At 38.0% G+C, this 21604-nt stretch overlaps 1 protein-coding gene across 1 annotated transcript in view; it reads right to left on the reverse strand.

The window, feature by feature from the left end:
- Positions 1-21604, reverse strand: part of PLCH1 (phospholipase C eta 1) — a 121281-nt gene that overhangs the window by 38539 nt on the left and 61138 nt on the right. The window contains exons 6-10 of the mRNA XM_032224816.1: positions 18101-18271; positions 12010-12103; positions 7887-8090; positions 6858-6978; positions 4265-4436 (exon numbers count right to left, since the gene is read on the reverse strand). Coding sequence (XP_032080707.1) covers positions 4265-4436; positions 6858-6978; positions 7887-8090; positions 12010-12103; positions 18101-18271 — 762 coding nt within the window. The remainder of the gene's footprint in view (positions 1-4264; positions 4437-6857; positions 6979-7886; positions 8091-12009; positions 12104-18100; positions 18272-21604) is intronic.

The following is a 21604-nucleotide window of genomic DNA, read 5'->3' on the forward strand; positions in this document are numbered from 1 at the left end:
ATCAAACACTCGGGCGGGTGAATTGGAAGCCTATCCCCAGGCCTGCTGGGAGAGCCAGATCTTGAGGGCTGCGCGGAAGGTCTGGATAGTGGTGAGGGTACGGATCTCCATGGGGAGCTCGTTCCACAGGGTCGGGGCAGCAACAGAAAAGGCTCTCCTCCGTGTGGTCGCCAGTCGGCATTGACTGGCAGATGGGATTCGGAGGAGGCCCAGTCTGTGCGATCTAATTGGTCGATTTAGGGAAGTAATCGGCAGAAGGCGGTCTCTCAAGTACTCAGATCCACTACCATGGAGTGCTTTAAAGGTGGTCATCAGTACCCTGAAGCGCACCCGGAGACCAACAGGTAGCCAGTGCAGCTCGCGGAGGACAGGTGTAACGTGGGCGAACCGCGGTGCGCCCACTATCACTCGCGCGGCTGCATTCTGGACTAGCTGCAGTCGCCGGATGCACTTCAAGGGCAACCCCATGTAGAGCCCATTGCAGTATTCCAGTCTAGAGACCACAAGGGCTCGAGTGACTGTTGTGAGAGCCCCCCGGTCTAGGTAGGGCCGCAACTGGCGGACCAGGCGAACCTGGGCAAATGCCCCCCTGGTCACAGCTGACAGCTGGTGATCAAAAGTCAGCTGTGGGTCCAGGAGGACTCCTAAGTTGCGGACCCTATCTGAGGGGTATAAAATTTGACCCCCCAGCCTAAGCGTTGGTATATTAGCCAAATTCTTGGGGGGGAAGCACAACAGCCACTCGGTCTTGTCCGGGTTGAGTACCAGTTTGTTAGCACTCATCCAGTTCTTAACGGCCTCCAGACCCCGGTTCATCACGTCCACCGCTTCATTGAGTTGGCACGGGGCGGACAGATACAATTGCGTATCGTCCGCATATTGGTGGTATTTTATATGCATAATATCATTTGTATTATAAGCTATTTGAGACAAATAAATGGCTAACTGAAAATTATGTGCCAGAACTCTTAATTATTTCATTTTTCCTTATCAAGCTTTTGTCTTCATAACTGCACAATGATGGATTTAAATGTCCTTTTCCATCAGAGAAGCAGTTATGGCTACTTTAAAAAGCAGTTGGTACATGTAGCTTGCAAACCTAGTAGTGTTATTTAGGGGTAGCAGTGTGTTACTTGCAGGAGCTGATTAACTGAGATTTGGCGAAGCATTTTGTTAATAAAAAGTATGACTGAGATTGATCTTCAGGAAATTAAACCTGCTTGTTACAAGGTGCGCTGATATGACTCATTCAATTTTGATTAGTTCCAAATTCCAATAAAAACGTACTGTTCTACAGAAGACACTGTCCCCTTATTTATTTATTTCATGTCATCTTTTTATCAGCACTGCAATAGCCTTTGTACTAAGCAGAAGCACATGAAATAGAAATGGACCTAGTCCAGTGATGGCAAACCGTTTTTGGCTCACGTGCCAAAAGCAGGGAGAGTGCAGGAGGGTTGTGTGCGGGTGTGCCACACCCATGCTATGAGCTTGACCACAGCGCGCATGCACGCATGACAAGCGCTCCCCCATTTTGGTGTGCTTTTTTCGTCCTCCCCAGGCTCCAGAGGCTTCATAGGAGCCTGGGCAGGGCGAAAACAGCCTCCCCTGCCCCACCTTTCCGGTTTGTTTGTAGGGCTGTTTTTCGTCCTCTGGAGCCTTCAGGGAAGCCTCCTGAAGGCCCCTGAAGGCTCCAGAGGGCTAAAACCGGCCCTACGAGCAACCCAGAAGTGACTTCCAGTTTGCTCGTAGGGCTCCTGAGGGCTCCTGAATGCTCCAGAGGGCTAAAACCGGCCCTACGAGCAAACTGGAAGTCTGTTCCCAAACTTCTGATTTGCCCATAGGGCCAGTTTTTTTGCACTAAGCCTCTGGAGGATGAAAAATGGCCTCAAAAGAAGGCCGGTCAGTTGGCCAGCACACACATGCCTTACGTGCCTTGCATGACAAATGCCTCGCGGGCCATAGATTTGCCATCACGGACCTAGTCAAATGAAAGACACATTCAGGAAGCACAGATTTGGCTTTGGGTTCACTGAGGCTGTAGTGTTCACCCCACTAAAGTCTTTTCTTTAGAAGTATCAAAGGGCAGTCATCGGATATAGATAGCACACTCTCAAAAGATGGAATTCAAAAGCAATACAAAACTCTCTTCCGCAAAAGATAAAGAGCGACCAGTGTGGTGGTTCTGTTTTCCATCAGAGTTTTCCCTAGTTTGGGTACCCTAAAAAAGAATAGCGTTTTTTGCCCAAAATTCCAAAAGGATGTTGAGAATTCTGGAAGCTGAAGCATCCACATTTGCAGGTTGGAGAAGGCTGCTACAAGGATGTTGCTAAATGGTTCATCTAAGATCCAAACAAGGAAGCTATAGGTAGCCTAGAAAAGTGGACAAATCTTTACTGGTTTTTTTTCCAGTGGTTAGGTGCATTGACCATTATTGTCAATCTGTCAGACCCATCTTTTACCTTTTGGATTTCAGACCTGCTACACTTTCTACTGTGGGAAAATGTGGGTGGGATTATACAGAGTATGGGTGATGTGTAGCCATAATAACATTCTTTCTCAGAAAGTCAAGGTTGCTTTGTCCCTGCACCTGGACAGATGTGGAAGGGAGAAATCTTTCTTCGTGGCAATGAATGATTGAACCATGTGATGAACTTGTGGGTGTTGGGGCAGGGTCTTGAACTTTCAACTGGGTGGGAAAACCTGGAAGCTTTCAGATTCAGATTTTCCCAGATGTGCCAATAGGACATCTCTAATAAAATGGAACTTTGAGGAAACTCAAGCTTCGAAGTTTTCTTTCATTGGGGATGTTACTTGGAACCCTGACACAATCATGATTTCATACTGTATATAAATGAAATATATTCAAATATAAATAATAATCAATCTAGAGCATCCCAAATACTCTATTAAAAGATACAAAAATTCTCTTATTTTGAATAAACACTTTGATTAAATGTTGTCAAAAACATTCATGTTGGGGATCTGATGCACTGGCAATTCAACTTTATCTAATAAATAAAAGTATTAATCTGGAGATAAGAGGACTTCATGAAATATTATTAATGAAGTAATTAAGTGTTAACAGCTAGCTTCAAATATCTGGAAGTCTTTTATCTACTTGTGTCTTCTGTTTTACCTACAGGAAAGAAAGATCTATTGTGCAATGTTTTGAAGAGCAGAAATAGAATATAAAAAGGAAATTGTAAGGAAGCAGAGCTTTTTTAAACTAAACTCTGGGAAATGTTTGGTCATATAACTTATTCAACAGAGAGATAAATTACATTGAGTGGTGATGGACTCTCCTTCAATAGAGATATTCAGCAGAATATGTATACCTGTTTCCTGTTGTGACTCAGCAGCAGTCTTCTGTGAGTCTTTTCGGGATGCAAGATTAATTATGTAGCTGGGACTCGTTATGGGCATACTCTGGGGATAAAAGGACGGATGGTGCCAAGCCTTAGTTGCAGGAGTCAATGTTCCTTGGTTTGTTCAACATTGATTGATCAGCAGTTGTGGTTTATGTAAGATACACTTGAAGAAGTGCTTTGTTTTCTGTAACCCTGATTCAAGGATACACTTGGAGAAGTGCATTGCCTTCTAAGAGCTTTTGTTTGGTATTCTGTTATCTCGTCAGAGACTGAATTTATGTTATTTTTGGGTTTGCAGCCAGTCTGAGCCGAGAACTGATAAAGAGAGTTCCTTTTAAGTTGTTTGCCTGTCGTCTGTTTAACGAGCAGAGAAGGGGGGACAGAACAGTTTCCTATGTATAACAGACAAAGGATATTGAACTCGATCATGGATATAAAATGTACAGACTGGGGCCATACTTCAATATCATTCTCATGCCACCCCTTCGGAGGTCTCCAAATAAGGAATGGGTTAAAAGTGTCAATCCATTCTTTCTTTTGCTTTCTCAGGGCTGGAGTTTTAAGAGTCTCCTAAATTAATATCTGTAGACTTGCATATACTTATGGTTTGCTCCTTAAAACCCTCTCAAAATAGACCATGGTATTGCTAACTTTTGAGAATGATCCTCAACATTTTACCGACACTATTTGGGTCTTCCAGTTAACAGAAGAACCCCATGATCACTTCCATTGTAACATCCAGTTATTTAATATCACACACATACATCCCTACACACTGAACACGATTCTGGAGGAGACATCTCATCCGTAGATAGAATTTGAAAAGAAAAACCAAGCTAGATATAAGATTGAAATTACAGCTTTTCAGAAGACTACTCTTTGTAACTGTTTACCTTGACTAGGATTTTGCCCTTCAAACTCTGAGGACTTGGAAGTTGCTTGAGATCCCCGATGTTCACAGAAGTCAAATCTAGCTTGTCACCAAAAATCTCCTTGAGGTACTGGGCAATTTTCTTTTGCTGCTCAACATTACAGTGATTTTCAATAGACAATATAATCGGAAACCTAAAAATGAGAGGGAAATCATATTTTGAAAACATTGAAACCACTGCAGGGCAACACTATTTTTAACTTCTATGAGTATGGAGTTCACAAAAGAAAACAATCAATCCACCAGTTGTTCACTGAGGACAGAAAGACACTAATGGGTACATGTTGTGAAATAATGTATATTTATTTAGAATCAATTTAAATTTCAGGAGGCCGATGAGTTACATCCTCTGATACTGAAGACATTTTAATAAAGGACTAGCAAAAATTTAATAAATGATTAGCAAAACTTTTATATATTAGTTCTGAAAAATCCTGGAGTAGTGGTAGTGCCAGATGACTTCAAGAAGACATACTGTATCTTCCCCATCTTCAAAAATTAAGATGAAAGATCCAGGGAACTATATAGATTTGTCAAATTTCTAAAAGAATGTCATACCGAAGATCAAGATTTCTTCTCTTTACCTTCCATACTGCAGGACAAGGAATATTGGATTTCACTAAAGCAGATTCCAATTAGATAGAAAAACTCCCTAACAATAAGAACGTAACTAATTAGCGCAAAATGTAGTTTTTTCTTCTTGACTGAGTAGGCTCAGTGATGGCTAAACCAGTGATGGCTAACCATTTTGTCCTCACCTGCTGAAAGTGTGTGTGTGCGCACGGCAGTGCGGGCATGTGGGCCCACACCCATTATGCTGTGCGTGCACGACACCACCACCACTGTGCCCTGTTTTGAGCCTAGCAGGCCTCCCTGCAGCCTCCTGGGACCAAAAATTGGCTAGGAGGCCTCCCAGGACCAAAAAGGGGGGGCCTGCACACAGCACTCTCTCCCTGTCCCCCATGCATGCACATGTAACCCCCCACCTCGCCCACACACTGCACTTTCCCCCATCTCCCATGCATGCACATGTAACCCCCCCTACCTCCCCCGCACACCGCACTCTCCCCCATCTCCCATGCATGCACATGTAAACCCACCCACCTTTCCTGCACATAGACTTGCATCTCCCACATGCTTGGCAGAGACCCAAAAATCAGCTGGCTGGCGGGAGGCACGCATGCATGGATGGTAGAGCTGAGCTAGGCGATGGCTGACATGCCTGCAGAGAGGGCTCTGCATGCCATAGATTCACCATCACTGGGCTAAACCACCCTCTGTCTGCGATACTTGAATTTGAATAAGTGCACCGAGCAGAGATTTGACATCAATCATTTCATTTTTTATTAAAATCATGTTTGATAATCATGGATAATATAGGAAGAGAGGAAGCAGTACATAGTTCCATATTTTTCTCCATCTACCTTCATTTCTATTACTCGTAGATTTACAACCATTTGTTTAATGACTCCTTTGAAGTTACAAAAGCACTGATCAAAGTGTCTCATGACCTTTTTACACTTACGACCACTGCAGCCTTCCCATGGTCATGGGATTAAAATTCATACCCTGGGCAACCTGCATGTAATTATGTCAGTTGGAGGTTCCCAGGGTCATATGATCACTTTTGCAACCATGTTACTATCTTAATATGGTAACTGCAGTGATTTACTTAACAACTGTGGCACAAAAGATCATAAAATGGGGCAAAACTCACTTAACAACTATTTTGCTTAGCAACAGAATATGGGGCTTAGTTGTGATCATAGGTTCGAGGGCTATCTATATTATTAAATTGACACTGACAACAGTACTGTGGGAAAAAATGTCTTAAGGGATAGCAGAAGTGTTTCAGCAGGTAATTGATAATGTTTTAACTTGAAATCTAAGCAGGATCGTGCTGGCTAGTATCTGGAAGGGAGACCATCAAGGAATAAGATAGCAATAGACAAGATTGGAAAGTTGAAAAACATCTTGGAAGAAGGCATGGCACTTCTATACAGTTATCAAGGAAATTGCATGATTGTGTTCATGAAGTCAACAGGAGGCAAAGTGAATTTGGTGGTTCTTTACTTCCATCTTAGGAAAAAAGTGATGGCAAAGACTGGTTATGAGATACTGGAGGAAGCCATCACTACCCCAATAAACTACACAGGCCAGCATCACATCTAGAATTCTGGAAACCATAATTAAAACATTAAGAGAACCTCTGTTTGAAAAATACTAACCTACCCTACATCTTCAAGTCATTTATCCTTGAAAAATAAATCCCTTTAAATACAAAGACATTTCCTACAAAAAATATACAGATTCACTTTACAAACCTTACAACACAGTAAATTGGACACTCTGTTATTAAAATACGATTGAGAAATAAAATTTGCTTTACATTTGAAGAAAGAAATCTGTTATCAATTAAACACATATATTAACATATTATTTACAAACATAGTAATGAGAAGAGATTTGCACATCTCTCTTTTAATTGATTGCGATATTGCATAAAATACACAAATCAGAAGGTATTGTTTGCATACTGAATGTACTGTACTTACTCATTCTTAGTAAAGGCATTTTTGTTTATCACATCTATTACATCTTTAAAAGGTATTTTGGAAGTAAGGGTGTAACCATGATGCACAACTGGTTCTCCATCTGGGCCATCCCAGCAATCAACTATCAAGACAAGAACATTATTATGTTAAATGAATATTTTGCTGATACTTTCCCTTCCACGTAAACAGGCTGAAAGGAGATCAATGCCCCAAGCATATATTTGGCATTTGAAGATGCTATTCAACAAGTGGACATTCTCTTATTATATGCATCAAGTCTCATCTTTCATAATCTATAAAGCTCATGCTGGCAAATGATTAAAACTGACAAGCTATTATTATCACACAATAACAGCAACAGTTTTGCTGGAAAGGAAAGTACATCAGAATGTACAAGTGAGAATACTACCCAACCTTCTATTTATAGCTGTGTATATCAAAGTATTACTTTTTGTGCTGTATTCTGAAATATTTATTTATAGGTAAAAGTAAAGGTTCCTCTCGCACATATGTGCTAGTCGTTCCCGACTGTAGGGAGTGGTGCTCGTCTCCATTTCAAAGCCAAAGAGCCAACGCTATCCGAAGAGGTCTCCGTGGTCATGTGGCCGGCATGACTAAATGCTGAAGGCACACAGAACACTATTACCTTCCCACCTTACCAAGGTGGTCCCTATTTTTCTACTTGCTTTCTTACATGCTTTTGAACTGTTAGGTTGGCAGAAGCTGGGACAAGTAATGGGAGCTTACTCCATTACACGGTGCTAGGGATTTGAACCGCAGTTCGACCGACCTTTCTGATCAACAAGCTCAGTGTCTTAGCCACTGAGCCACTGGGTTTATTTATACAGAAGCATAAGTTACTAGCATTTGGTCATATTCTGTTTTAAATATTTTGTAGGACTAGAACAGAGTAAATGGACATGTATGCACATATATGGAATACCTGTCTGGAAGGATCTAATGTTACATATTCATTGTAATAGTGGAAACTCCACAGCAATATACCACCAAGTGAAATAAAGAATACACCTTCAAGACATCGGCAGCCATCTTGTAAGACTCGGGCATACATCTCTACTTTAGACTGAGACAGAAGCTGGTCTCCAGTTAGATATGTGTTGTGGGAAGAAGCAATAAAATAGTTGCAAAGAGGTTGCTCCATATCCTGATGTACCTCGCTGTGCAGTGGATTGAACACATCACAGGCCGGACTGCACATAAAATTGGTGAAGCCTATAAAATTATTTTAAAAAATAGCAAAATATTGAAAAGTTGTATATTAAGTGCACTAATTTAGGTCATTCATGAAAGGAGTAACACCATAAAATAGAAACTGTTCAAGAATCATCACTAAGATACTTTCTTTCAAATGTCATGCTAGCAATCGCCAAATGGTTACCATTGAGATCTCTTGCTTTAATGCTTTATACATTTTGATACTATGCTTTATCAAAATGTATAAAGCATTAAAGCAAGAGATCTCAAAGGTAACCATTTGGCGATTGCTAGCATGACATTTGAAAGAAAGTATCTGAGTGATGATTCTTGAACAGTTTCATAATACATTTTGATGCATAATCATAAGTCACTAATCACTTCCATTCCATCAGTAAGTAAGCCAAAACTGAGATTTTAGATACACATCCCAATTCATCCAAAGCATATTCAATGCTGAAGTGCTTTCCTTGTCTTGTCTATGGTCTGTTAAGACCTGAATCTTACAAGGCAAAAGCAATGGCTGTTTTATCTATTTTTGGAATTTATTTGACAGCATTTCAAGGATTTAGAAAACACAGCCCAACTGTGGCAAGTGTCATACATTATGACTTTTGATCTGAGGTATACGTTGGTTGTTCCATTCTAAAAGCAGGCAATACATCCAAGGCAGATGGAAATGTTTTGGATCCAATGCTTTCTGTAGCTGTTAGTAGTTTCTTAAAGGAGATATCCCTTTTAATGGGTCTCTTACTAGTCATTCAAGATCAGAAATATAATACAATTGAGTAAAGCAGCCATTGAGGTGGCGGGTGACAGGATCGTGCAACACAACTGCGCCATAACCAATGTGGTAGCATCTCCTTTAATCAGATCCATTTTTTCCCAGAACACACAATGTCTCCATACAACCTTAAGAAAAGCCGTATTTCCTTTCTGCATAACTGGCAGATATAGAAAAGGAGATCACTTCAGATATGAATATTGCTCACTTCTCTTCTGTTCCCATTCATGTCCTATTCATTTCATCATTGAGAGACTGCCCTTCTTGCACAAAGGGTCACATGATGAAATATCCCCTTCAATTGCAAGGAGTAGCGAATGTCTTTGAAGAAATAATTTTTAATTAAACATTTCAAACCCCAAATTTCCTGGTCCCTTAACATTGAAATATAAGCTGGCTCATCATGAACATAGTAATGTTACACAGATGGCATACAAAACTAATTTAAAATGACAACAAGAACAAAAGACTGTGCAGGTTTTTTAAAAAAAAGTTTTTCCAGTTCAAACTGAGTATAGAAATTATTCTAGTCACATAGAATATTAGTTTTGGTCTTTTTTAATGGAAAATAAGAACACAAGGAGATACTCGAGTAGAGCAACAAAAGAAAAAAATCAGTAAGGCTTTGGAGGTTCCAAAATGCTTAAGCTTATATATTAACCTTCTTTTCAGATTGTTTTCTCCAGCCTACCAGAAAGGATGTTTGTGATGAAAAGAAAAAAGAAAAGTTTCACAAAGACCCTGGAGAGCTTTGTTTTGTCAATTTTGATGTGCAGTTTCAGGCAAGATGGCCCACACTGCCTAGTTCCATCCATCTATCCATCCATCCATCCATATATTTTATTCATTCATTCATTGATCCATTCATGCCACAGAAACAGGTCATCATCCTTACTATGGTAACTTACTCAACTGCCCTCAAAATTAATTTCCATCTTTTAGAAACTTGTTTTACTGCAGCCTAATGCTGCTTAAAGCAATGTTGAGTTTAACAATGTTAAACTGCTGATCTTTATCCCCATAACAAGATGAATTACTAATGAGCTCTTTAAAATGACTGCGTCTACATACTAACCAAGCAGTCAATCCAAACTCTTTCACTTATAATAATCTAAATGTTTGAATTAGGAAGCCAACATAGGTATAGGCAGCATCTTATTAGCCAAGTAATTTCCAAGCCAGGTGGCAGGAGCACCCATGAACATTTTGTTTGTGTTTGGCCTTTACAAAATTGGATGAACAGAAAATTAAATAATTTAATTAAATATGTTCAAAAGGAATACCCTTCAAGATCAGCTGCATGAAGCAAGAGAAATGGGATGGAATGTATATTATTAGGTAAACCTGCGACCTACTTTCTTATGTCAGATGCAATGATGCAAGTTGGAAAGGACAGGACTGCATCATGTCATCATTTTTTTTTACTTGCTACAGGCATTGCTGGCCAGCCTGAGATATTTTGATGTTATTGACATTCCTTTAAACCCACCACAAAATACACAGTATTCTAACTTGGGTTATTTTTTTTAATTACAGCGTAACTAATAATTTGTGTAAATCTCAAAATATGTTGCTCAATCATAGGACTGTTACCGTGATTGCTTCAGATAATACTGAAATGAAGCACTCCTGATTCTGCAAGAAATAATTCCTGGACCATCCTTCTCTGTTTAAGAAAATGTTTCCTGAGAATTATTTGAAACTGCTTCTCTAAAGGTTCAACACAGACTAAGGTTTGGTGGTAGTCTTGAGTATGAGCTTGTTGAGAGTAAATTGAGATGAGACTTTTCTCATTAAATATATTCTCAACAAGCTCATACTCAAAACTACCACCAAGCCTTAGTCTGTATTTTTTTTTCTCCCTCAGGTTCAATGCTACAGCTGGAGTCTGGTGGTTAGGACGCTGGGTTGCAGGTTAGCAAATCTGAGTTCAAGACTTGAGTGCTACTGCATGGTGGGGTGAGCTCTCATCATTTTCTCCAGCTCCTTGAAAGGAGACTCTACAGGTGTCTCCCTGGCAACAGTGATGTCATTGGCTAATTCTTTCAAACTGGAAGCGCCTTACATGGTGCCTTCAACACGAAAAGGAATGCTACAACTCTAAACATGAGGGAGAATATTTCAGACCACTGCTAAATCTATATGTCAGCCTGTCAATTTAAATCCTGGGGGAAGTGAACTTGAGATAGGATATTTTCAAGACACAGGTAACTAACATGTTTCATACCAAACAGGCACGCTAATATGAATTGCTGTTAAAATACTTTCTTCAACTTATTGGAGCCACTTCTCCATTTCTAGATTCACCAGGTCAATATTTCTTGTATAATTTCTAAGCATATTCACTAAATAATGTGAGAACAGCTCACTTCTATTATTTTCCATTTATTTAAAGAAGGCAAAATTATAAACGATAGCATTTGTTATTTGTAAAGTGCTTTCTAGCTTTCAGTGCAAAATAACCTTTATAATGTTTGGATACTATAATTCCAGTTTAAAAGCTAGGATGTGGAGGTTGACAGAAAGTGACTTTTGCAAGGCTATAGATATTGAGCTCAAGACAACCTTAATTTGAACTGATACTATGTAAATTAAAGCCTATTTTCTCCATCTGGCAGACACTGGCATTGTTCATTTTTTTATGTTCAGTCTTGAAATAGAGAAAATTAATTATAGCCCTTTTTGTTCTGCTTAAATACTACTTCAACCAGCAGTCACTTACATTGTTTTTTCTCCTTGTTTCTAATTAAATCTAAATCTACCATTCTAAAGAGTAAGAATAGAAATGAATTTCAATGGAAAACAAACTCTGTCTCATAACAGCATCACATTCTGCATTATTCAGTCTCATTTATGTTTCCCATCATTAATTAAAATGCTAATAGACTGACCTCTCATTTACATACTGACATATTAATCTAATCTTTTTCTAGGCAGCACTCTTCATGTTTTCGAAGTACAATCTCTGCAATCACCCGCTACATGGACAAGAGTGATCAGCATGATGGGAGCTGAAATCTAACGAATTCCTAGAATGTCGGTATTGCAGAAGACTATATTAAGTCTCAATGAAGAAATTGCTCTAAAAGCTTTGCTCCATAATAGCAATGAAAAAATAGCATCCAAAAGAACTGAAATGCTAAAATATATTACCTTCTATTCCCAGGACATTCTGGTTCTTGTTTTCTTCTGAAACCTCGAATTTTCTTATGATGTCTAAACAATACTCTGTTGTCACATTATTCATCTGCACCAAAGATAAAATTGATACATTTCTTTTGTTTGTCTTCTGAGAAAAAGCGACCTCCATGTCAAAGTTTAAAATCCCATGGTTATATTTGGTGTGCAGTCAACAGTAACTACAACTGTCAGGATTTTTTCAATGACCTTTTACAGTAGTGAGTTGAAAATTATATATGTTGCTTTTGTTTTTGTAAGCATCACAACTATGCTTTAAATACTGCAGATAAACAGTAAACATAACTGAAACCATGCATTTCTCTGTTCCAAATTGTATTTATCCCCCACCACCACCACAGGATTTATGTTACAATAAAGCCTATAAGCAAAAAATGCATAGATCTGTAGTTCTGCAACAGATGTTTCCACATGTATGTATAATAGCAAAGGAAAGAACTATATATAGCTGTGTCACCCAGCATAGACATAAACAGTTTTGCATGGGTATCCATTCTCCTGTGGAAATTGGGAAAACCCAAATGTTATTCATGTTACCTAGACCAGTGTTTCTCAACCTTGACAACTTGAAGATGTTTGGACTTCAAGTCTCAGAATTCCCCAGCCAGCAAATGCTGGCTGGGGAATTCTGGGAGTTGAAGTCCAGACATCTTCAAGTTGCCAAGGTTGAAAAACACTGGCCTAGACCATAAGCAACATTAGAGTCATTTCTCTAGATACAATTGTCCCAGGTTGGTGACATTGTGCTCATCACTTTTTGACTCAGCTCATGAGATAATATCAATTACACTTTCCAGTGCATTGCAAATTACACACTCTTAATGAGAAGAGAATAACTGCATCTCAGTGTGAACTGTAGAGTCCTTGATGTTCTCTGAGTTTGATTGTTTGTTTGCAGACATTTTGTTATTAGACTGGATTGCATCTTCAGTGACAGAAGGGAGTGGGGTTTGCTATCTATTTATATTTGGTATCTTGCCCTATCAGTATTAGAAAGAGAATTCTGGTCACCCAAACCACCTAAAGCTCTCTAAAATATCTTAAGTTAAATCAAAAGACCCATTAGCCCAAGAAGAAAAATACAAATTATCTAAACACTGTAATAGCTCCTATATAGGACAAACAGAGAGAAGACCAGTACAGCACATCAGTGGTGAAATTCATTTTTTTTTTACTACCAGTTCGTGTGGCAGGGGAAGGTTATTGCAAAATCCCCATTTTCTCCCTACTTCTGGGGGAAGGATATTGCAAAATCTCCATTCCCACCCCATTCTGGGACCAGTCAGAGGTGGTATTTACTGGTTCTCTGAACTACTCAAAATTTCCACTACCGGTTCTCCAGAACCTGTTAGAACCTGCCGAATTTCACTCCTGCAGCACATCCGTGAACACCACCTAGCAACTAACTGTCAGAAGACATCATGAAAATTGCTTAATTTCACAACACATGGACTGAACTAACCATAATTTCAGCTGGGAAACTATGAACACCCTAAATCAATCTCAATCCAGAAACGGTGGGGCATTCCTGGAAGCATGGCACTCAGATAAATCAGTCAGCAACAGGCACACAGAGATAAACAACATCTGCATACCATTCAAGAGACAATAAAAAAAACTAATAAGAAAACAAAAGATCAGAGGATCTCTTCACTAGCAATCAACAACAAGGTAAGCAGATATTAACACCAGGTAAACAATGAAGTAAACAACAGCCTAATTAAGAAACTGTTAAGACAAAAACAACATCCCACCAACAAGGAGAGGGAAAGCTAATGTATACAAACAGAGAGCAAACTCCATTCTTTTCTAACACTGAATATACTGTATTACCTAGTCTGGTAGCAAAATGTCTGCAAACAAACAACCAAACTCAGAGAGCATCAATGATTCCTCCCACTTAGAGTGTAATCACTATGAAACAACACTGTCACTACATAGGTATTAAAGCTAAACTGAATTTTCTTAGTTGAACAGCAAAGTGTGAGATCGCCAAGAATAGAATAAAATTCTTTATCAAGTGTTATTCTTGCTCCAAAGGCAAAACATTCAGAAATTGTGGAATGTTTATATCTATATATGCAAAGAGAGAAGTTATAACATTATGATATGACTAAACTGGGAAACTTTGCTAAGAATATTATTTAAGTCCAGCAGTCATATCAACTCTCAGTACTATTGTCTGTGGAAATTCTCAGTCATCCAGGTCATAGTAGTCTCAAAGGTGCTTTTTAAAAGGCATTTCATTTCTCATCCAACTGGAACAATGGATCAATTCTTCTATCATCCCCTGCCAAAACCAATGAAGCTTCTTTGATGAGAAGCAAAATGTTTTCTCCTTCTTCTTCTTTCTCAAGGAAAAAACAGACAAGTTGCCTTTTGCAAAAGGACCTTTGAGACAATCTCAGCATTATCTATTAATTCATTCAATTTATAAGCCACCTTATAACAGTGGCTCCTAGGGCAGCATACAAAATAAAACAAGTCAAAATTAAAATTCAGAACTGCAATAAAATGCATTCACAAAGTGAACAAAAAGAAAAAAAAGAAAAATACATAGGAGCAAATAGCAAGGAGAGACTAATTCCCACCAATTCCATATCCACAACTTCAATTTCTTCATCTATAACAGAATAACAGAGTTGGAAGGGACCTTGGAGGTCTTTTGATCCAACCCCCTACTCAGGCAGAAAACCCTATACCATTTCAGACATATGGTCGTCCAATCTCTTCTTTAAAATTTCCAGTGTTGAAGCATAATTATGAGTAGGTTTCATTATGCATATTTATAAAGTTTAGTTCCATCGCCAAAACATAAAATGACAAGGCCACCAGAGACTAGGGACTGCTGAACAAGAAATAAGCACCAAATAAAAGTTCTGCTCATCTAGCAGGTCAATTTTAACCTAAATCAAATTCTTCCTTTTTCCACGCATATTACAAGTTTTCCTTAGGTTTTTGCAGAAGGATTGGGCCACATTGAAATTGAGTTGAATAAATAACTAAACATGGATTGCCCTCTGTGTTTGCAAAATAAATATCTGTTGATTTTCAACATTAATCAACATTTAATCAACATTAAAATATGACTCAAATTTATTGTTCTCTAATAATTCTCAGAAAACCCAGTTATTCTGACATTTAACATTAAACATTTTTACATTTACACTGGTATTACTGCAATAGAATGTTAAAGATGAAAGCACAACCACATTCAACCACATTCAATTTAAGAAACTGGGATTAAATTTAGCAATATGAGAAAAGAAAATGATTGTATTCCTGTGATTCCTGATTTGAAACTTTGTGTTAACGAATTCTATAATCATTCACTAAAGTTTAATTTCCATTATTCATAAATTCAATAAAATGTACAGAATAGGAAACTTCGTTTCAGTTTACTAAGTTTTTAAAAATAACTTGAATAAAGTGGCATCACTGAAAATGATAGAAATTGTAATCTTCGTCAATGACAAGAGATTATTTCATCTTAAATGAAGAGCTTCTGTTGAACTGTAATGTTCATATTCTTTCATTTCCCAAGCCAATCAAAAAAGCTTGTTTAAGGAACGATGATCTCTCAGGGCACTAGCACTTTGCCTTCCTTCCTCTCTATCAGTTCATGAATGAGAAAGTATATTTATCCTTCCAAATTTGCTGAAATTCTAGAAGTAATGAAAGACTCCACAATACAATGTCTTTCAGCATCTATTCTTCAGCATAAAACAAAGCAATTATTTTCAGCCTCAGCCTAATATCAACAGTGGAATTCTCTTTCAGTGTTCATCAATCACATCCCTCGCCACCGTCCAGGCCTTCCGCACAGCCTTGAAGAACTGGCTCGCCCGTCAGGCCTGGGGACAAGGATAATTCCCCTCCCGAATGATGAATGTATGTTGTTTATTATTTTATTATATGTCTTATCTTAATGTCTGTATCTCCCCTTCCCCTATTTTATGTGAGCCGCCCTGAGTCCCCTCAGGGAAAAGGGCGGCCTACAAATATTAATAAATCTCTCTAAAATCTCTCTAAATCTGATAAAGTGATATGAGCACACTAAGTTCACCTTGTGACATAATCACAGTATGGATTATGTTCACTTAATATTTGTGCTTATATAGGTGGGTGATGTTTCAAACAAACAGCAAAAAACACATGCAAAATAAAGTATACTGTAATATATACAGATAATTGCTTGTGGTTCTAAGCCACCAAAGTGTGATTGGTAATAGTAGGTAGTCTAGAACACAGGCAAGAAGAAAAACAGATTAAATACATCATTTGAACTTGAACTTCATCTACCCTGGCTTTATAAAGTAACCCTCATTGGACTAACTTGTGCTGGTCAATATGTATCACTGACATTCTGTTACTGAAGCACTTAGGTTCAATGCTCTTCTGTGTGCCTCATATATATTTTTATTACTCATTTCAACTTCAAAGCTCAACTTGTCTCCTGAAAGTAAATTATAATGCTGAGCACGTTTGCAATCTTTTGAATGGATAGCAGGTGTTTTTTCAAAGTCATTGATCCAGAGTGAAGTAATGGACACCATATAACTGTCTTGCATGAATATATGTGATAAGCCCTATGAATAGTGACAGGGATAGAGAAGCTGGGCATATTACAGCTGACAAATGCATTGGTAATGAATAACAGATGACCATCCAAAGCTGATACACCAATGAAACAAAATACCAATTATTTATAACAGGTGTCAATATTGGCTTTGGCCTTGAGCTATACCCAAAGCCTATAATCTTTCTTTCTGGATGCTTCAAAACTGATATTTTAGCTTTTGTCCTTCTACACCATGAACATGACACTAATAATAAACAAGAAGAAAAGCATGTGGTCTCCTTTAAATCCATATTGTGAATCTAGTAGAAATTATCTTCTCGCATGCAATGGTGATTCCAGCTGCTAACATAACCGGAAAACCATTTGATCATCATTTACCTAGTACAGTGGTTCCCAAACTTGGCAACTTTAAGACCACAAGTCTTAAAGTTGCCAAGTTTGGGAATCACTGACCTAGTACATATATAAGGTCTCTTTAAAGCAAAGGAGGTGGCAATACTACTTTCACAACAATAGATATCATTGAAGTGGCAGCCAAAGCTAATCAATCTAGCAAACCCAGTGTAAGTCATAAATACACAACAAAACACCAATAAAAACTTTTTAAATACTCCGATAAATTAAAAATATCTCCCCCTAATGCCCAAAAGCACTGATCTAAGTGTTTTTCTGGCACAGTATTCATATAATCTGTCCAAGAACTGTCATTCTAGTAATATCCAGCCTAACTGCAGATGATAAAGGAGACAAGCAAGGTCTTCATGTGAAGCTTTTGGACAGGTGAATATAGTGCAATGAATACTGTGTATGGCATCAGGGCCTCTAAAGCAGAAATTGATTTGTAAATCATATTCTGATTTTCATGATTTCTAGACAATTTGAGGAGGTATTATAAACAGTGAGTTGCGTCCATAGCTCAGTAGGAGCAGAAACGTCGTGTTCTTCTTTTGCTATAAGACATTAGTAACCAATACATTCTCTTTTTCTGAGAACACCTCATTGTGTGAAGCAATCAAATTTTATTTTTCTATTTAGAGACAGACAAAAAGAAAGGATTTGTCAACATATACATCTGATGGGAGAAGATGAGTTCCAGTGGCTAAAAGGTCTCTTGAATAAGAAATAATTGATCTTTTTTTACCCCCAGCTTCAAAAAAAATCTTTGCATTCTGGAAAAGTGTAGTTATGAGTTGTGACACTTTCAAATTACATAAGCGTCTACAGAAAATATAGAAAATAAAATAGTGCTCAGAATAAAAGAAATGAAATCTATGCAGTTCTGATTCATAAAATGTTCTCTGGTCTCAATGCGCATGAGTATAGATGTCAATATTTTCAAGGATTCAAGTATTAGATAGTTGTTTTTGATAAATGTTTTCAAGATAAAAGCAACAGAATGCAAAAAGCAAATGGGGACATTCTGTTATGATTTGGAGTGTTAATCATTTTTGTTTTGCATCTTACCTTCTGTTCTATCTTCAAAAACTGAGTAAAATCTTCAACAGTGAGGTGGTCTTTCTTATCACTATAGCTCAAGAGCAGCAAGTATAGGTCACGGCGTAATGACATCATCTTATAAAACACAGAAAACTCTTCAAAGTTTAAAGTTCCCTGGTTCTCATCTGTGTCAGCCTCCTAAGGAAAAAGCATAACCAATTATCTGTAGCAGCTAGATACAACACTCATAGAAAGAAAATACATCTGCGAAATCCAAAAATAGCTCAATTTATATTTGCTACTAACATTTCCCTAACCTTTTTTTTATTTCAAGCTAATTTCTACTGAGTTTAATGGATATTAATCCTTGCTAAATGTAAATGTAGGCCTAATTTTTTTAATTTTTTTAAAAAAGGAGAATGCAAGAGATTTTGCCAAAGTTTTTCTATTTGAAAATATTTCACTACGGCTATTTTATTGTAGTGTAAATACAACCTGATCCATGCAAACTGAATAGAGTATAATATAATCCTGTAAGTGTTTACAAAATGTCTGCGTAACCCAATTGAGCTGAATAAGATCTTTTATTAGCACTGAACACAGACTGATATTTATTTATTTGTAATGAGAACCGTATCTCGTGATCTTGGAACCAAATAACTATGATTTTCAACAATATTGAGACTGCTTGTCAGGAACAAATTCAACTACTAACTCCCTTTTTACTGTAATGAGGATTTGTCCTCAAAGAAGAGTTCGCTTATCACTTATCATGATTTTGGTTTTGTAAATATAGTATATGTTAAAGAGGATTTGCTTCAGATATACACAATGTTCACAATGGTCTTTTAAAATAATTATCTCTGTGTTGCTAAATCCACACAGTAATGGACTAAAAAAAAAGTCTACTTACACTGCTAAATGTAAGTGCTAAATATTAATCAACTAATTGTAAGCTTTAAAGGAGGTATGCAAGAGAATCTCTGTAGCATCCTTTCAGTAATAGTATTTTTAATTCTGCCTAGTAAAGTGTTTTTACATTAAATTAGAGATATTTGTAATCAGATTATACATAATCTAGATTGCATGTAGTTCTGGCTCATGCTACATTTGCTGACTCAGTATGGATTCAAATAAAGCCAGTAAGTTTAAAGTGGGTGAACATCATTTGTGTTACAGAAGCTATTGTGAGTCAGGCTATATCTATGGTATGTATGTGGGCTACTATTGGACCAACTGCATGATAGAGCCAACAACACTACAATAGTGCATGTGTGGAACAGAAAGGGCTAACTGGAACTGCTTTCAAGAATGTATAAGAAAATATTTCAAGAAATTCATCACGTATGTGTCAACAATGTTATTCTGCAGTTATTTTGAAAATAGAGTTATGTGACTGTTTCTTCTGTTAGCTGAAGTGCAGGGGTATCAAACTCGTGTGCTGGCCCCACCCGGTTTAGCAAAAGGGGAGAAAAGTCCCAATACGTCACGTGATGATGCTGTGAAGATGCAACTTTGACACTCTACTGTAGTGTACTACTTCATTCAATGTTAATACAGGTTTGAAACAAGCCAAATTCCGTGACCCGTCAAAACCGCACTCGACTAAGTCGCGCCTGACGTCATCAACAGGGCGAAAACAGCCAGCGCGGAGAAAGAAGGGCGCTTTAAATAGTGCTTTGAAAGCAAGCTGATTCAACTTAAGTTAAGGGTTAGGTTTAGGGTTAGGTTAAGAGTTAGGTTTAGGGTTAGGTTAAGGGTTAGGTTTAGGGTTAGGTTTAGGATTAGGTTTAGGGGGGTTAGGTTTAGGTTTAGGGGTTAACTTTAGGTTTAGCGTTTACAGCGTGCTTCTGTCTCTGCGCTGTTGTCACCCTGTTGATGACGTCAGCTACGCGGTTTCATCGAGCGCGGTTTAGTGGAGCGCGGTTTTGTGGTGGAACCGCCAAATTCATAATATATTATGAAGCTAACTTGTTCTAAGAAACCATTGATCACAATATCCTGAGTGTAGAGTTTTGACAACATGTTAATGACTATTTATAACTTGAAATAAGAGCTTCAAAGAAGGAAAGGCAACATTGGAATGGATTAGCCTGAGGTTTGCCTTATTTCCCTCATATCACATTAAAAAGTCTAGTGCAAGTCTGGCTAGATACAGCGATAGTTTCATTACAGGTAGTTTTCGCTTAACGATTGCCCTGTTTAGTGATCATTTGAAGTTGCAGTGGTACAAAAAAATAACAATCAATCCTCATACTTCTATTACAAAACGGCTGCAGTCATTTGATTAAAATTTGGACACTTTGCAACTTGGTGGTCATTTAGAACTGTGTAGTGTCCCATAAACATCATTTGCATACTCCTCAGTGTGCTTCCAAAAGCAGAAGCAATAGATAAGCTGGCAGTAAAATCATGGTCACGTGATGTCTCAATTAATGACCATGAGTGATTTCCTTAGTCATCATCTCAGAAGTAAGGCCAATTACCTCCTTGCGACCTATTAGATCACACAGATTAGGCCTCCTCCGAGTCCCATCCGCCAGTCAGTGTCGACTGGCAACTACGCGGAGGAGAGCCTTTTCAGTAGTAGCTCCGACCCTTTGAAACGATCTCCCCGTGGAGATTCGTACCCTCACCACCCTCCAGACCTTCCGCACAGCCCTCAAGATCTGGCTATCCCGTCAGGCCTGGGGTTAAAGATTATATTCCATCCCCGCCCGAATGATGAATGAATGTTGCTTCTATTTTTAATTACGTATTGTCTTTATATGTCATTGTGTGTACTCCCTTCCCTATACGTTGTAAGCCGCCCTGAGTCCCCTCAGGGAAAAGGGCGGCCTATAAATAAATTTATCTACATCTACATCTACATCAGTTGTGGTCACATGGTCTCTTGCTTACCTATCACATCATTTAGCAAGACTTTATTTTTGTTATTAAGCAAGGATAATGTGTACTTTTAATTTATAAAATCTAAATAGCTCCTAAACAGCTTTTTTTTTTTGGCAGGATTACATACCTACTGTATAATCAGGCCCAAAAGAGACATAAGCAAGTATTTTCAAAAGAACACAACAAATCTCAGTAGAAAAAGAAGGGATGGGAAATAGTTGTCATTTCCTAAAAATAATTGAATTCTAAACCGGTGGAAAATAATATTGATGGCCATAACTCAGAAGGCTCACTTACTGGATATATTTTACATTGTATTTGTTCTATATTACAGTGTTTTTCAACCACTGTGCCGCGGCACACTAGTGTGCCGTGACATAGTGTAAGGTGTGCCGTGGGAAAAACACTTTATATATAGTCAATATAGGCACAGAGTTAAATTTTTTTAACATTTTCTAATGGTGGTGTGCCTCATGATTTTTTTTTCATGAAAAAAGTGTGCCTTTGCACAAAAAGGTTGAAAAACACTGCTATATTAGACACTAAGAGTCATTGTGATTGAAGTATGATTTAAATATATTTAATAAAGTAAACTAACAAACAAATACATTTTAAGCTATCGTCCCAGTTTTATGAGCT

Source organism: Thamnophis elegans, chromosome 10 (assembly GCF_009769535.1).
Source record: "Thamnophis elegans isolate rThaEle1 chromosome 10, rThaEle1.pri, whole genome shotgun sequence".
NCBI classification, from domain to species: domain Eukaryota; kingdom Metazoa; phylum Chordata; class Lepidosauria; order Squamata; family Colubridae; genus Thamnophis; species Thamnophis elegans.